Source organism: Cucurbita pepo, chromosome 16, assembly GCF_057944985.1.
Source record: "Cucurbita pepo subsp. pepo isolate OVF chromosome 16, ASM5794498v1, whole genome shotgun sequence".
NCBI classification, from domain to species: domain Eukaryota; kingdom Viridiplantae; phylum Streptophyta; class Magnoliopsida; order Cucurbitales; family Cucurbitaceae; genus Cucurbita; species Cucurbita pepo.
In genome coordinates, this window is record NC_141813.1 from 8,950,677 (window position 1) to 8,968,603 (window position 17,927).

The 17,927-nt window shown below is 38.8% G+C and overlaps 2 protein-coding genes and 1 pseudogene across 2 annotated transcripts; 2 read left to right on the forward strand and 1 right to left on the reverse strand.

Moving 5' to 3' along the window:
- Nucleotides 1-203: 203 nt before the first annotated feature.
- Nucleotides 204-2,591, reverse strand: LOC111776978 (cytochrome P450 81Q32-like). The gene is made up of 2 exons (XM_087118376.1): nucleotides 1,682-2,591; nucleotides 204-947 (listed from the first exon to the last, which is right to left on the reverse strand). Exons 1-2 carry the CDS (start codon nucleotides 2,546-2,548, stop codon nucleotides 321-323), a joined length of 1,494 nt encoding a protein of 497 aa, XP_086974502.1. The 5' UTR covers nucleotides 2,549-2,591; the 3' UTR covers nucleotides 204-320.
- A 9,067-nt stretch (nucleotides 2,592-11,658) lies between these two features.
- On the forward strand, nucleotides 11,659-12,783 carry LOC111777760 (microtubule-associated protein 70-4 pseudogene; annotated as a pseudogene).
- A 1,715-nt stretch (nucleotides 12,784-14,498) lies between these two features.
- On the forward strand, nucleotides 14,499-17,054 carry LOC111776988 (cytochrome P450 81Q32). The gene is made up of 2 exons (XM_023656418.2): nucleotides 14,499-15,586; nucleotides 16,333-17,054. The coding sequence occupies exons 1-2, from the start codon at nucleotides 14,723-14,725 to the stop codon at nucleotides 16,957-16,959; spliced, it is 1,491 nt and encodes a 496-aa protein (XP_023512186.2). The 5' UTR covers nucleotides 14,499-14,722; the 3' UTR covers nucleotides 16,960-17,054.
- The last annotated feature ends 873 nt before the right edge of the window (nucleotides 17,055-17,927 follow it).

Genomic DNA, 17,927 nt, shown 5'->3' on the forward strand with positions numbered 1-17,927 from the left:
GTACTCTCTTAATATATTTAATAATATTACTTTTGTTTCTCAAATTGAACCAAAGAGTTGTAAATGATGCATAATAAAAATTATAAACTAATGATTGAAGTTTTAGTCAAACTAATTTAAATTATTTAAGAGTATTTTTTAAACAAATGGTAGAGTTCAACGAAGGAGCATCACTATCACTATCACTCTCTTACACATACTCATTAGGCGAACATCACTTACCTGTCACTTTAAGAATAATAAGAGGATGTTTGAGTTATAAGGGAGAGATGTAGTGGAGTGGGCTAGTGATAACATATTTTTTTTTGTTTCAGCCAAGGTCAATTGCTACATTCATAAACGAGTTTCATGATGGGGCGTGGTTTACACTTAGCCACCAAGGGTTGAGCTTTGGGCATTGTAATCCCTTTACCTTCACTCATGTCAACTAACGAGTTGTTCAATCTTTCCCATTCAAACCCTTGTATCAACGATGCTAAAGTCAAGCCAGCCACTCGTTGCGCCATTCCCAAACCAGGACAAGCTCTCCTCCCCAACCCAAATGGTATCAGTTTGTATGAGTCCGCTCCATTCTTCATCCCATTTTCATGTCTTTCAGGTTTAAAGCTGGTAGCATCTTCCCATAGATTCGGGTCTCTATGCATAGCCCAAGCATTAATCAATATTATCGTATCACGAGGAACATCATATCCTTCTATTTTGCATTCTTCAAATGCACAATGCGGCAAAAGAAGAGGAGCAGCTGGGTGAAGCCTTAAAGTCTCAGAGATTATTCCTTGAACATAACTCAAACTCGATAGATCAGCTTCGTTAACTAAACGTTCGTACCCAATCGAATTGTCTATCTCAGTTCTTGCTTTCTCTAACACTTCTGGATTGTTGAGCAATTGAGATAATGCCCACTCCAATGTCACAGCTAACGTGTCAATCCCGGCTAATAATATATCCTGCAATAACCAAAAACTTTCATAATGTTTAAGATTGTTGGGAGGGAGTCCCACGTTGGCTAATTTAAGAGATAATCATGAGATAATAAGTAAAGAATACATCTCGATTGGTCTAAGGCCTTTTGGGAAACACAAAACAAAGTCATGAGAGCTTATCCACAGAGTGGACAATATCATACCATTACGGAGAGTTATTATTTTTAACATAGTATTAGAGTCATGCCCTTAACTTAGTCATGTCAATAGAATTCTCAATGTCGTACAAAGAAGTTGTGAGCCTAAAAGATGTAGTCAAAAGTGACTCAAGTGTCGAACAAATGGTGTACTTTATTCGAGGGCTCCAGATAAAGGAGTCGAGCCTCAATTAAGGGAGACTGTTCGAAGGGCTCCGTAGGCCTTAGAGGAGGCTCTATAGTGTACTTTGTTCAATGGCTCTAGAGAAAGGAGTTGAGCCTCGATTAAGGGGAGGCTGTTTGAGGGGCTTAGTAGGCCTTAGGGGAGACCGTAAGGATTCAAGCCTCGATTAGGGGGAGGCTGTTCGAGGGCTCCGTAGGCATTAGAGGAGGCTCTATGGTGCACTTTGTTCGAGGAGAGTATTGTTTGGAGGGAGTCTCACATTGGCTAATTTAGTGAACAACGCTCATAACATTGTAAAGAGTCATCATTTGATCTAACACATCAAACACAACAAATTAAAATGAAATCATTAACAAATGGGTAGGAGTTAATCATACTTGAATCAATCCTTTGATAATTTGATCGCTGTAATATTCAGGCTCGGTATTCTGCAAGCTAAGTAAACGGTGAATCATAGTGTTCCCTCCATCATTTTTATCTCGAATTTCATCAACTAATTCTTGAAGGAGTTCATCAGATGTCTTTGCAAGCTTCTTTCCCCTCTTCCCAAAACCGGTTGGATCAATGAAACCCCATAAGGGTATGAAGTCTGCTGGATTGGTTGCTCCACTATGAGCCATAATTTGTGTCACCATCTCTTTAAACTTGTAAGAATGTCCCTCAAAACACTTCTTCCCAGCCACCATTCTCATAACAATATTGAACATAAGATCAAGCAACATGGGCTCCAATTCCACGACCCTGAATCGATCTTCCAATGAATTCCCACATAATTTACATAGCAAACATTTGATTTCCTCTTCCCGAACTCCCAAGAACAAATTGAGGCGATTTGTTGAGAAGATCTCAAGGGAGCCAATCCGGCGGAGGTTTCTCCAATGTTCACCGTAAGGGGAGACCGACATGACGGTATGGTTGTAGTCTAGGTACTTCCCAGAGTTCAACAGTGGGCGATTTGCAAGAGCAATATCGTTCTTTGTGAAGCATTCTTGTACTGCAGAAGGAGAAGAAATGACAATAACCAGACGGGAACCAAATCGGAGAGAGAAGACATTGCCGTATTTTTGAGAGAGGTTGGTGAGTGTTCGATGGATGGGATGGTTGAGGAGATGGAGATGGCCTATTAGTGGAAGACAAAACAGAGGGCTTGGTGGGAGTTTCAAGCGATGTGGTTTCAGCACAAAATTGAAGGCAAAGAGAAGAGTAAATAGGAAGAGAGAAATAGAAAGCAAGAGAATATCCATGGAGTTTCCGATGTGGGAATTTCGATGTTTGGATATAGATAAGGTTCAACTCTCTTAAAAGGGATAATATATAGATGGAAGACATTGCCCCACTTAGCTCAATCCAAGCATTTAATAAGGAAATGGGACAACTTTTTAAAATATCATCTTCTCTTAAATTATTGATATATTTTAGGGTTTAGGATTTAAGTAAAGCATGGTGTTGTTGTCGTACTAGATATTTACGACTAAAAAACATTGAATCATTAGAGCTATATATGATCGATCTTGGTTGTGGAGTGATTCGAATATCAAACAATTGTTTTTGCCTTGAAATATTCGATCAATAAGGTAATCAAAATCTTACTTCTCTAGCACTTTCTTATTATTTGGAATCAACGTCTTATTATTTGTATCAGAGTCTTATCATTTGGTATTAGAATTTTTCCTCAAGTTGATTCCTTATCAAGATTTCTATTGAAAATTTTCTCCATGTTTTTATTTTTTTAAAAAAATGATCATTCCCAAAAAACTTTTCTAAGGTATAATTTTCATATTTCACCATACAAAATGTAAATAAAAATCTAATAAAATGTACATAAATAAAATATTACGTTCTATATGAGAATATTTGTTGAAACCACCGGACCAAAATGGTGTGAAAGTTATCTATTTATAATAAAATAAATTACAAAGATATGAAAAGGGTAATAAATAGAAATAACAATAAATGGGAAGATAACTATGGTAGGCAGATATGATATACATGGTAAACTATAATTTAATACTAAATATCCTAAACACTACCCACATAATTTTTTTAAAAAATCAAATTTAATATAACAAAATAGTCTCCCACGATCATTGGGCATGCTGTTGTGGCAAGTTCGAAAGAACAAGACATATCGAAATTATGGCACATGCGACTCGGGCATGCTGGTGAGAAGGCGCTCCAAACATTGGTGAATCAGGGAGTCATTAAGGGCGCCACAACTGGTAAAATTGACTTTTGTGAACATTGTGTATTTGGTAAAAAAAAAATGTGAAGTTTGGTACTACTGTAAACCAAACAAAGGGCATCTTGGATTATGTTTACACTCATGTATGGGGTCCCACGAAGAATATCTCATTGGGAGGAAAAAGGTGGTTTGTCACCTTTATTGATAACTACTCGAGGAGAGTTTGGATGTGTCCCATGAGGCACAAAAACGAGGTTCTCCAGATCTTCCTGGAGTGAAAGAAAATGGTAGAGAATTAAATAGACATGAAAATCAAAAAAGCTGAGATCAGACAACGGTGGAGAATATACTTATGATCCATTCCTTAAAGTATGTCGAGATGAATGGATCGTTCGACACTTCACTGTTCTTGGTAAGCCACAACAAAATGGAGTTGCTAAGAGAATGAACCAGACATTGAAGAGAAGGTTCGATGCATATTGTCTCAAGCAGGATTGAGGAAGGCATTCTGGGCTAAGGCTCTCAGTTATGCAGTTCACTTGGTGAATCATTTACCTGTTTTTGGAAATGGTGGAAAAACTCCGCTCAAGGTATGGTCAGGTACTTCTGTCAGAGATTATGATAATTTGCATGTGTTTGGCTGTCCTGCTTATTATCATGTGACAGACTCAAAATTAGATCCTAGAGCAAAAAAGGTCAAGTTTATGGGCTTTAGCAAAGGCGTGATGGGCTATAAAATTGTTAATAGTCGAGATGTGACATTCGATGAGTCTGAAATGTCTTTGCAGAAGATTGAGAATAATGACGAGGCATCGAAGCAAGTGGAGAAGGTGGTGTTCTCTCCAGATATGGTGCTCCTACGGAAGAACCTATCGAGTAGGTAGATAATAACTCTGATGTCATAGAGCTGGTGGAGCAAAGCCTCGTAAATGAAAGAGTGGAGGCCTGAGTCCATCACCAGGAATAGACCACGAAGGAAAACTCGAAAACCTACAAGGTTTGATGAAATGATAACATATGATTTCCCTATGATTTATGGAGTTCCCAATAGTTACAAAGATACTATTCAGGGCCCAACCATTACAAAAATGCTATTTAGAGCCCAGATAGCTTACCAATAAGCACATAAACTAAACTTGGGATTTGGTACAACTTCCAAAACCTAAAAATAAATTCGTTATAAATGGGTTTATGCAAAAAAAAAAAAAAAAAAAAAAAATGATTCTTAGTGATTGGTTGCTACCCGTGGATGTAGGGAAATTTCTTCTCTCCGAACCACGTAAACATCTTAGTGTCTCTTTGTTTAAATTTCGTTCGATGGTGTTGTGAGTACATTCGATCTTGGTTCCGCTATTGGTAAAACAATTAGTATCAGAGCTTTGTGGTTGTAGCATTCCGGCGCACAACAAATCTATGTGGTTATAAATGGGTTTATGAAAAAAAAAAAAAAAAAGAACAATTCTTAGTGATTGGTTGCTACCCGTGGATGTAAGGGAATTTCTTCTCTCCGAACCACGTAAATATCTTAGTGTCTCTTCGTGGTAAAGAAGATGGAGGGAACACTATGATTCATCATTTACTTAGCTTGTAGAACACCGAGTGTCTCTTTGTGGTAAAAAAGATGGAGGGAACACTATGATTCACCATTTACTTAGCTTGTAGAACACCGAGCCTGAATATTAGGGCGATCAAATCATCAAAGGATTGATTCGAGTATGCTTTAATTCCTACCATTTTGTTAAGAATTTCTTCTTAATTTGTTTTGTTTTGTGTTAGAAATAACCCTTCTCCGCTGGTGTCCACTCTGAGCAGAAACTCTCATGGCTTTGTTTTGGGACCAATAAAGATTTGTTCCTTACTCATAAATCCATGATCATCTCCTAATTAGCCAATGTGGGACTCCCTCCCAACAATACTCAAGAATCCTCCCCTTGAACAAAGTACACCAGAGAGCCTCCTCTGAAGCCTACGGAGCCCTCACACAACCTCTCCTTAATTGAGGCTCGACTCCTTTCTCTGGAGCCCACGAACAAAGTACACCCTTTGTTCGACACTTCAGTCACTTTTGACTATATTTTTTAGGCTCACAACTTCTTTGTTCGACATTTGAAGATTCTATTGACATGGCTAAGTTAAGGGTATGACTCTAATAGAAATAACAACTTTCCACAATTGTATGATCAGCTCTTGTGACTTTGTTTTGGCTTCCCCAAAAGGTCTTAGTGTTAGGATCTATGCCTCCAAAGCCTAGTCGTTAATTATTTGGTTTCTAACAATAATTTATTTTATTTGTAATTTTATTGCTATCCATCGTATGAAAATCCAAGGTTATTAATGTAATCTTGAACAGTATGTAGTTGACATACAAGAGGATCGTGTTCAAGTAATAACCTAAAGAGTCTATAGTATATGGATAAGGTTGGGTTCCTTATCCTAGTAACACTATTGATACAACCCACTTTATAGTCGTTACAAATGATTTGATCCAAATCGTTCATGTGGAGACATGTAATTAGGGGTATCCTATACAATGAGTTTGTATAATACTGGACCAAGAAATATTTAATCACTCTTTATAAATCCGTTAATTGAGAAGATTAATATTTCACATGATGATCATATGCGACTTGATCTTAATCCTGAGTCAGTATGAACTCCGGCCTATGAGGGCTTATCCTTTAATTTACATGGGTGAGAATGACTTTGTTAGCCAATTCAATATACCTAACATTTTGGGGATTTGACCAAATAGGGAGTTGGGAACATAATATCATGAGATAGAATTCACTTCTTTCCATATAAGGAATATAGATGAGTTGTTCTCTTAAGTACTGATTTCGAGACTTGAACAATGGCCTCACCCTCTCATTGGCCTGAGAGGGACTTGGTTTATGGTTGAATCATAAATAAATTGTTCATTAGAGAATCAGTGGTACTTAAGATGAAAGATGTAATTATATGGGTAAAACGGACTTTTGACCCAGTGGTAATTATGAACAACTCGTGAAGAATCGACTTGCTTGTAATGGTTATATCAATGGACATAACTTGTCCTGCGGTGCATAAGAGTGCAACTCTGGTCTACAATAGAGTGATCTATAGTTAATGAATGGAAATTGATTAATTAAAGAGTTTAAATATTAGTTTTGTATTATTGGAGCTATAAATAGGACCTTCGGGTTGAGCCAAAGACACACAAATCTCTCCTACTTCTCTGGAGAATGAAATTACATCTCGAGAGAATTCTCGAAATTATTCTTCTCCAATCTCTAACTATTCTTCTCCAATTCCTTAGGGATTTTCTTTGAAAGAAGATTGACCTTGTGCTCGAGTCATAGCAAGGAAGATGTCCAATTCCTTAGGGATTTTCTTTGAAAGAAGATTGACCTTGTGCTCGAGTCATAGTAAGGAAGATGAAATTACATCTCCAGACAATTCTTGAAACTATTCTTCTCCAATTCCTTAAAGATTAACCTTGTGTTCGAGTCATAGTAAGGAAGATTGACCTTGTGTTCAAGTCATAGCAAGGAATCTTGTGTTCGAGTCATAGCAAGGAAGATTGACCTTGTGTTCAAGTCATAGCAAGAAACCTGACCTTGTGCTCGAGTCATAGAAAGGAAGATAAAATTACATCTCAAGAGAATTCTCGAAACTATTCTTCTCCAATCCCTAACTATTCTTCTCCAATTCCTTAAAGATTGACCTTGTGTTCGAGTCATAGCAAGGAAGATTGACCTTGTGTTCAAGTCATAGAAAGGAAGATTTCGTGGAATGTTGAAAGAGCTTTTGCATGGTTGGAATACTTCAAGGAGTATTGCAATCTAGGATTTCTAGAAAGGTAAGTTTTTACTCTTCTATTTATTGCTTTTTTTTAATTCATAATAAAAATCAAAACAGTTCCAATGATTTTGCTACGTGGATGAAGAGTTCATTCCCTTACCTTAGACCAATGAAGATGTATTACTTATAAACTCATGATTATCTCCTAAATTAGCCAATGTAGGACTCCCTCCCAACAATCTTCAACATTACGAAAGTGTTTGGTTGTTGCCGGATATATTATTAGTCGGGATTGACACGTTATCTGTGACATTGGAGTGGCCATTATCTCAATTACTCAACAATCCAGAGGTATTAGAGAAAGCAAGAGCTGAGAGAGACTGTTTGATTGGGTACGAGCGTCTCGTTAATGAAGTTGATCTATCAAGTTTGAGATATGTTCAAGGAATAATCTTTGAAACTTTGCCGCTTAACACAACTGCTCATCTTCTTGTACCACATTATGCATTTGAAGAATGCAAAATAGAAGGATATGATGTTCCTCGTACGTACACGGTAAGCTATTCCCAACTACCTTAACCTCGTTGTATTCGTTCTGTTGTCGGTGCGCCTAGACTTCCATCAAAACCCGAAAAACAAAAACTAAACGAATATATGTTGTAGGTGTTAGACGAACACGACTCTCCACAATGGTATGATATTGTCCACTTTGAGCATAAGCTCTCATGGCTTTGCTTTGGGCTTCCCCAAAAGGCCTCATACCAATGGAGTTAGCATTCCTCACTTATAAACCCATGATCATTCCCTAAATTAGTCGATGTGGGACTTCCATCATCCAACACCTCCCCTCGAACAAAGTGCGCCTCCCCTTAATCGAGGCTCGACTCCTTTGGAGTCTTAGTCATTTTTGACTGCCTTCGAGGAGGGGCTTGACTCCTTTTCTTTTGAGGATTTGAGGATTTACCAATTTATTGGCACGACTAAGTTTAGGGCATGGCTCTGATACCATGTTAGACGAACACGACTCTCCACAATGGTATGATATTGTCCACTTTGAGCATAAGCTCTCATGGCTTTGCTTTGGGCTTCCCCAAAAGGCCTCATACCAATGGAGTTAGCATTCCTCACTTATAAACCCATGATCATTCCCTAAATTAGTCGATGTGGGACTTCCATCATCCAACAGTAGGTACATCCGAGATGTACAACGCTATGGGAGCATGAGATGAAACAAGCATGATGTACAGTGAACGGGGATAAACAAGAAACGACAACGTAAATGACGTCGACGAGTTTCGAAGAAGATAGAGAATCCTCGGGAAATCTGGAAGAAGTCGGGTGTTGAAGAAGGATCCACCAGATCGGACCCAAACCCAAGTATCCAAACATGAGTACCCAAAGACTACATCCCAGCCCAGCAATACCTTCCACCCCGAAGTTCGTTCCAACCCAACAACACTGCCCAGCTCAACAAAACATTCCAGCCCAGTAACTAAATTTCAGCACTAAACCACTCGGCCCAAATTACAAGTCACAACCCAACCGACTCTCAATCCAATAATCACAGCCCTTCCACATAGATAGTAGACGACCTGTGCACTCAAGAGAGGAACCCGAGATATGCACTAACCCGGAACTGATTTTGACCCTAATCAAAGTCGGTGTGATGCCATATTTCAAAAATTCTAAGTTAAAACATTAGAATTGTGAAACGAAATGAACATTCTAATAGGAAACGACTTTCGGTGGCATTTGGAACAACTTCGAGGAACAGAGGATTAGCGTACTCGAATTTAGGAAAACGCTGCCTAAGGGAAACTAAGTAAGTGATCTTACTATAAAATAGGTTGGACAATTGTTGGATGTATGACGACATGTGTTTAGTGGCCCCTGCATGCATTATTTATGTTTTATACTTATGTTGTGATGTATGAAAGATTTTGAAATTTCCTTAACATGACGTTATTTCCATATTAAGATGAGATTCATGTTTTAAACGTCATGGCGCATGATGACAATGATTTTTCCTAGGACACAACCCTAGTTAATGTTAATGATGATGAATGCATGAACATCATTGCCATATATTACTTAGAGTAATATAAGGATCAGAAATTGGGGTTGTGCCATAAACAAGTTTTTAAGATGAGAAATCATAGGGACCTCATGCATGCAGTGTGTCACAATCACACTTTTGATGGCAGTGGACTTGCGATTGTGCGACACTCACTTTCCAACGACAAGTGAGCTAAGCCAATTTGTTCTTACGTCACCTACGGCCAAGCGACGTATGCTCGAACCTCTGGCCTCGGTTTAAGAAGAAAGTTTTAGAAAACGAGGACAGAGAGAGATTTTTGAAAGAGACGTTATATATGCAAGCAAGAGAGTAACAACAACGGCTCACAGTATATAACCTTTGGTAGGGAGAAGTTGAGAACTAGTCAGATTCTCGTATAGTACATTCTGAGGCATTTCATATCTGGCAGGCCTAGACATGATTTTTTCGAAACTCATACTCCCTAGAAATACAAAAGTAAAACACTAGAACATGGAAAGACATAAAGGGTTTGGCTTGTCATGGGCATGCGGCCATGGGCAACACGCCTTGGACGAGCATGACCGTGACACAGTGTATACATAAACATTGTTGAAAAAGATTTAGTTGTTATTTTTATGTTTTAAGTTCGAATATAAGATGACTGATATGATCTTATGCCGATATCAAATCATAGATATGATCTTAGGCCAGATTCTTTGTTTTGGTATGATATTCTACTTTCTGTTAAGATTTTATTTTTATCGTCCGTTAACCATTGTATTGGCTATAAATATAGTCATTGTTCACCTAATGAAGTATTGAATTTCCATCCTTCTACAAACTTATCTTCATTAAATTTAACATTTGGTATCAGAGCCTTGTCTCTTTCAGCCGCAGCTAAAGATGACTACTTAAGGCAGCTTTCTTCAACCAGCAGTACCAAAATTTGTTGGTCACTACGATCATTAGAGCATGTTAATGGAGAACTTTCTTCGCTCTAGAGAATATTGGCAAGTAGTTGAGTCTGGGATTTCTGCTATAGCAGATGATGATTACTCAGATGAACAGAACAAGGAGGTAGCATATCAGAAATTGAAAGACTTAAGAGCTAAGAACTACCTTTTCCAGGCCATCGATTGCGTAATTCTAAAGACTATTTGGATAAAGAAACTTCAAAAGGAATTTGGAATTCAACGAAGAAAAAAATTCAAGGAAATACAAAGGTGAAACGAGCACAACTACAGGCTTTACGCAAGCACTTTGATACCCTTCATATGAAGGAAGGTGAGATTGTTTCTGATTTCTTTTCTCGTACTCTCACAATTGCTAATAAAAATGCGTTTCTATGGTGAAAAGATGAGTGATGTTAGCATTATTGAGAAAATCATGCGCTCCATGACTTCAAAGTTTGATTACGTGACTTGCTCCATTGAAGAATCCAACGATTTGGACATCATGACCATTGATGAATTGCAGAGTAGTCTACTGGTTCATGAACAACGTATGCAAAGACATACTGTGGAAGAGCATGCGTTGAAGATCACTCTTGACAACATTACAGGGAGAACAAATCGTGGAGGTGACACAATTCAAGGTAGATGACGAGAACATGGGAGACCAGGTTTTAACAAAACTCTTGTTGAGTGTTTTTATTGTTATGACCTTGATCATTTTCAGTATGAATGTCCCAAGAAGAGTAAGGGAAACGAATCACAAGCTCATTTTGCTGAAACTTCTGAATCGCTACTTCTCATGGAATATGTTGAAGAGATGGTAGAACAAAAGGAGGACTCAACAGGTTGTTTGTCTGAAATTGAAGCTCCAGGGTTCATGAGCAAATCAAATCTTTCATTCATTTACTTACTCTCCTGTAATAGAATATCTTCTCTTCTAGCTGAGATAAGGCAAGCAAGGTCATAAAATAAGGGAAGGTGTAATAGGGGTTAAGTCGCTTCTCTGTCTCTTCTCCTTTCAAAGACTGTAACCTCGCCTCGGGCTCTTTTCTTTACTGTCCCTGGCGTTCGTTTCCAGTTGAGCATATGAAAGACTTCTTTCACTAAAACATATTCCATTCTGTCCGTGATTTAACCTATATCTATTGTTCTTTCTCTTTGGCTCATTACACTAAAGGTGAAAGAAGTTGTAACAATAAAAGAATTGCTTCTTATGGCACATGTTGAAAAAGCAACATACGAAACCATGCAGTTATGTGGCACATCACATCGACAACTTACTACAACCTCTACACCACAACAAAACGGAGTGGCAAAAAGAAAAATGCACTTGGATGAGGAGGTTTATGTGGCACAACCTCTTGGTTATGTGAACGGGGAGAAGGGAGAGATTCACACGTTATGGCGAAGATATCTGGCGATGGAGATGGGTTTTTGCCAGAGGTTAGTAACGGACAGGTGGTGGATTCCCAGGATACGTCGACGCCGATTCCGCCACCAAATCCAACATTGTTGATGATCTCGGGATCTTTTAGGGAGGGGAAAAGCTCGTCGCAGCGGTGGACGTTAGTCAGGTCGAGTATGGACGCCGACGACTTCTTGAACTTATTTCATGGTTCGGATCCAGTGAAGGTGGAGCTCAATCACCTTGAGAATGAAGTACGAGATAAGGATAGAGAGCAAGAGGAAGCTCAGACGAAGATCAAGGCTTTGAAGTTGTCTGAGCGGCTCAGAAAGAAGGCAGTTGAAGAGCTTACTGAAGAACTATCAAAGGCCAAGGAGAAATTAAAGTTGACAGAACCGCTTCTTGAAAGCTAGAATCTTGAAATAAAGACAATCTATTATGAGAAGAAGGCTTCACTGGCAGCTCAATTTGTCGCTCATGCTACTCAAAAGGATGATGACATGCCTCCAATAGATAACATTTTTGCACCTTTGAAGGCTGAGCTCAAGCTTGCACGACAGGAGATTGCAAAGCTTCAAGATGACAACAAAGCATTGGATCGTCTAACCAAATCAAAGGAAGTGGCTTTGGTTGATGCTGAGAGGATTATTCAAAGTGCCCTCGGCAAGGCCTTTATGGTGGATGATTTACAGATCACAAATCAAGAGTTAATGAAATAGATAGAGATTTGTCAGGAAGAAAACAAAATCTTGGACAAGATGCATCGACAGAAAGTTGCAGAGGTTAAAAAATTAATTCAAACTCTGAGGGAGCTGGAGGAGGTTGTCCTTGCTGCGGGATATGGCTGCTGGGGTGCTGTGAGAGATTATCAGCGTAAAATTTAGGAGATGAATGAGGAAAGAAAAACGTTGTACAGAGAGTTGGCTCGTGCAAAAGTGTCAGCCAACAGAGTGGTTGTAGTCTAAGCAAATGAAAAGATCCAGAAGTTACTCATTGATAAGCTTTTCCTTCAGCACCGAACAAGCCCCCGTTCGAGAATTTTCAGTATTGAAGATGAACCAAGGAAAGGAATTGATTCCAAATGGTTTCTCCTTGTCAGATTGCAAAGAAAGCATGGTTGAGTTCTTTTAAGGAATCCATGATTAAGGCATTTAATAGGACTGATCTTCCCATGTTCCATTATTAAGCTTACCAGAAATTCAGTCTTGCACAGTCGAAGCAAACACATTGATGATCGTTTTCACTTCCTCTGTGATTTAAGTAAAGATAGAACTGTGATGTGATATTACAACATTGTCCTACTAAAAAGCAAGTGGCTGATATTATGACAAAACCTTTGACTCTAGTTGTGGTTGAGAAGCTATTGATCTTGAAGTTTGATATAAAGACTAGGTCATCCGAGGGAATATTGAAAAAGATTTAATTGTTATTTTTATGTTTTAAGTTCGGATATAAGATCACTCATATGATCTTACTCCCATATCAAATCATAATATGATCTTAGGCCAAATTCTTTGTTTTGGCATGATATTCTACTTTCTATTAAGATTTTATTTTTATCTTTGATTAACCATTGTACTAGCTATAAACATAGTCATTCTTCGCATAATAAAGTACTGAATTTCCTTCCTTCTGTAAACTCATCTCAATTAAATTTAACAAACATCGGGCTACTTCCCCTTTTACGGGGACGGGTACAGATGCATACACTACGATGATGATGGTGATCATGCCTCGCATGACACTTAGGGGTCTGCTGACCTCCGAATGTCGTTACGGACAGCTAGCTCGACTATAATGGATCTAGGGGGTGCGAACCACGTGAGGATTCACGCTCACACGTGTGGGTCGTGTATAGAGAGAAGTACTACACATTCAATTTAGTTCAAACTAGAGGCCACCCCTATGATATTTTTAACGATAGGTCACTAGAACATGAGTTGCATGTGTTTGCATTTTTCTAGTCCGAATAGTAGCGTCACTTATTAATTATTTCTTAAAATACTCAAGCGGTATGCTACTTCTATTTCAGGTAAAGAGAAGGCACCTCTATACGGCTGACGACGATATCACAATCAAAGACCATGACACGTGCATAGGCTAGTAACATTAGACTTAGGTTAGTATAGGTCGTTTTGCATTTCATGTTTTACCTTATTTATTATTATTATCATTTTTGTTTTGCTTTTGAATTATGTTTTTAAGCAAGTTAAGACCATGAATATGTTTCTAAGTTGATATTATCTTTTTAAGATGAAGTTATAATTTACGATGACATTTTAAGAGTTAAATTTCGTATATAAACTTAGACTAAGATGACGATAGTAAAAAAAAAACATGGTTCAATTGACCAGGCGTAAAAGCCAAAAGCAATTTAAATTTGAAAATTGTGTAAATAAAACAAAACTCTTTAACATTTCTACTAACTGGGTGCAATGAATTGGAGCTATACCTTTACTTTTCATCATCTGTAGTAATAATTAGTACAATTTATCTATTATTTTACTCTACTTTTGGACCACCCAATTATTGTCTTCAAGCCGCCACACGTTGAAATATTTATTAGCCGAAGTGAATTTTTCATAAATAAAAAATGAAATAGGTGGTGGAGATGAGACGTAGAAGGCTTCTCCGGCCATGCCCTGCTCTATGGACATCTCTAATTTGAAAGACAATTAAGTGTATTTTGAATCGTGTATATTCAAATAGGACAAACAACTTCATTATTTTCTTCAACGTTTGGCATTTTCATCCATAATACATATATAAATTAGCTAACGTGTGTTTAATGATATTTATATAAAATTTCAATCTTCATTCGTTACGAAGCCAATGTCCTAGTTCTACGAGTTAGTATGTGCTTTTTCGAAAAAAATCTACATCATAGTTACACGACTGAACAAGACTTTCCTTTCCATTTGAGGTTTATAGGCGTTACCCGGTTTTCGAATCAGATGTTTGGATGGTGAGTTATACTCCACCCGGCATAGACATCTTCCATCTATATATTTGAACCTCGTCTATATCTATAAACATTGAAATTCCCACATCGAAAACTCCATGGATATTCTCTTGCTTTCTATTTCTCTCTTTATATTTCCACTTCTCTTTGCCTTCAATTTTGTGCTTAAACCACATCGCTTGAACCTCCCACCAAGCCCTCTCTTTTGTCTTCCAATAATAGGCCATCTCCATCTCCTCAACCATCCCATCCATCGAACACTCACCAACCTCTCTCAAAAATATGGCCATGTCTTCTCCCTCCGATTTGGTTCCCGTCTCGTTGTTGTTATCTCTTCTCCTTCTGCCGTCCAAGAATGCTTCACAAAGAACGATATTGTTCTTGCAAACCGCCCATTGTTGAACTCTGCAAAGTACATAGACTACAACCATACCGTCATGTCGGTCTCCCCTTACGGCGAACATTGGAGAAACCTCCGCCGGATAAGCTCCCTTGAGATTTTCTCAACAAATCGCCTCAATTTGTTCTTGGGAATTCGGGAAGAGGAAATCAAATGTTTGCTATGTAAATTATGTGGGGATTCATTGGAAGATCGATTCAGGGTCGTGGAATTGGAGCCCATGTTGCTTGATCTTATGTTCAATATTGTTACGAGAATGGTGGCTGGGAAGAGGTTTTATGAGCGACATGACAAGTTTAGAGAGATGGTGACACAAATTATGGCTCACAGTGGAGCAACCAATCCAGGAGATTTCATACCCTTATGGAGATTCATTGATCCAAGTGGTTTTGAGAAGAGGGTAAAGAAGCTTGGGAAGACATGTGATGAAATCCTTCAAGAATTAGTGGATGAAATTCGAGATAAAAATGATGGAGGGAACACTATGATTCACCGTTTACTTAGCTTGCAGAATACCGAGCCTGAATATTACAGCGATCAAATTATCAAAGGATTGATTCAAGTATGATTAACTCCTACCCTTTTGTTAATGATTTCTTCTTAATTTGTTGTGTTTTATGAACGACTTTCTACAATGTTATGATGTTGTCCACTAAATTAGCCAACATGGGACTCCCTCCCAACCATATTCCCCTTGAACAAAGTACACCATAGAGCCTCTCCTAAGGCCTACGGAGCCCGCCTCTAATTAATTGAGACTCGAATCCTTACAGCCTCCCCTTAATTGAGGCTCGAATCCTTACCGCCTCCCCTTAGGCCTACAGAGCCTTAAAAAAGTTTCCCCTTAAATCAAGGCTCGACTCCTTTTTCTGGAGCCATCAGACAAAATACACTATAGAGCCTCCCCTGAGGTTTACGGAGCCCCTCAAACAGCCTCTCCCCTTAATCGAGGCTCGACTCCTTTCTCTGGAGCCCTCGAACAAAGTACACTATTTGTTTGACACTTGAGTAACTTTTGACTACACCTTTGAAGCTCACAACTTCTTTGTTCGACAATTGAGGATTCTATTGACATGGCTAAGTTAAGGGCATGACTCTAATACCATGTTAGAAATAACAACACGTCATAATGGTATGATGTCAACCACTTTGAGCATAAGCTCTCATGGCTTTGTTTTGTGCTTTCCCAAAAGGCGTTAGACCAATGAAGATGTATTCTTTACTAACTCATGATTGTCCCCTAAATTAGTCAATGTGGAACTCCCTCCCAACAATCTTCAATATTATGAAAGTGTTTGGTTGTTGCAGGATATATTATTAGCCGGGATTGACACGTTAGCTGTGACATTGGAGTGGGCATTATCACAATTGCTCAACCATCCAGAGGTGTTAGAGAAAGCAAGAGCTGAGATAGACAATTCGATTGGGTACGAGCGTTTAGTTAACGAAGTTGATCTACCGAATTTGAGTTATGTTCAAGGAATAATCTCCGAGACTATGCGGCTTAACCCAGCTGCTCCTCTTCTTGTGCCGCATTGTGCATTTGAAGAATGCAAAATAGAAGGATATGATGTTCCTCGTGATACGATAATATTGATCAATGCTTGGGCTATGCATAGAGACCCGAATCTATGGGAAGATGCTACCAGCTTTAAACCTGAAAGACATGCAAATGCTATCAAGAATGGAGCGGACTCATACAAACTGATACCATTTGGGTTGGGGAGGAGAGCTTGTCCTGGTGTGGGAATGGCGCAACGAGTGGCTGGCTTGACTTTAGCATCGTTGATACAAGGGTTTGAATGGGAAAGATTGAACAACTCGTTAGTTGACATGAGTGAAGGTAAAGGGATTACAATGCCCAAAGCTCAACCCTTGGTAGCTAAGTGTAAGCCACGCCCCATCATGAAACTCGTTTATGCATGTAGCAATTGACATTGGTTGAAACAAAAAAAAAAAAAAAAAACGTGTTATCACCGACCCACTCCGTTCAACTTTAAATAAAGTGTATGATCATGTATTAGAAATCATTCTAAATGTGATGACCTCTCTACATTACAATTCAAACATCCTGAAAGTGATATTCACTAATGTATGTATGTGTAAGAAAGTGATGCAAATCTCAAGTATAAGAAAAGAGTCGGAATCCAAAGTACAATTATAGGTCCTTATATCGTCATAATAATCATGTTTGCATGTGTGCATTTTTCGATCTCAGTATAGTATTACTTGCTAAGAATAAGGACTTCCTAGGCGATTGACAATGATTGTTATCAAATATTGTCATCTTTGGGCTTTCTCTTTTTAAAATGCATATGTTAGGGAGACGAGAGATTAACACACTCTTGTAAACAATGTTTTATTCCCCTCTCCAACCGAATGTAGGATCTCACAATTCTCGCTGACACATTACTCAGGTTTCGTTACCTTCTGCAACCGATGTGGGATGTGCCCCATCTCATAATTCTCGCTAACACACTGCCCAGGTTTCGTTCCCCTCTGCAACCGATGTGGGATCTTACAATCCTTGCTGACACACTGCCCAGATTTCGTTCCCCTCTGCAACCGATGTGGGATCTTACCATCCTTGCTGACACACCGCCTGGGTTTCATTCCCCTCTCCAACCGATGTGGGATCTCACAATCCTCGCTGATACACTGCCTGAGTTTCGTTCCCATCTCCAACCGATGTGAGATCTCACAATCCTCGCTGACATATCGCCCGGGTTTCGTTCCCCTCTCCAACATATGTGGGATCTCACAATCCTCGCTGACACACCACTCAATGACGGGATCTAATACCATTTATCATACTCAAACCCGGGATCTAATACCATTTATCATGCTCAAGCCCGGGATCTAATACCATTTATCATGCTCAAGCCCATAGCTAACAGATATTG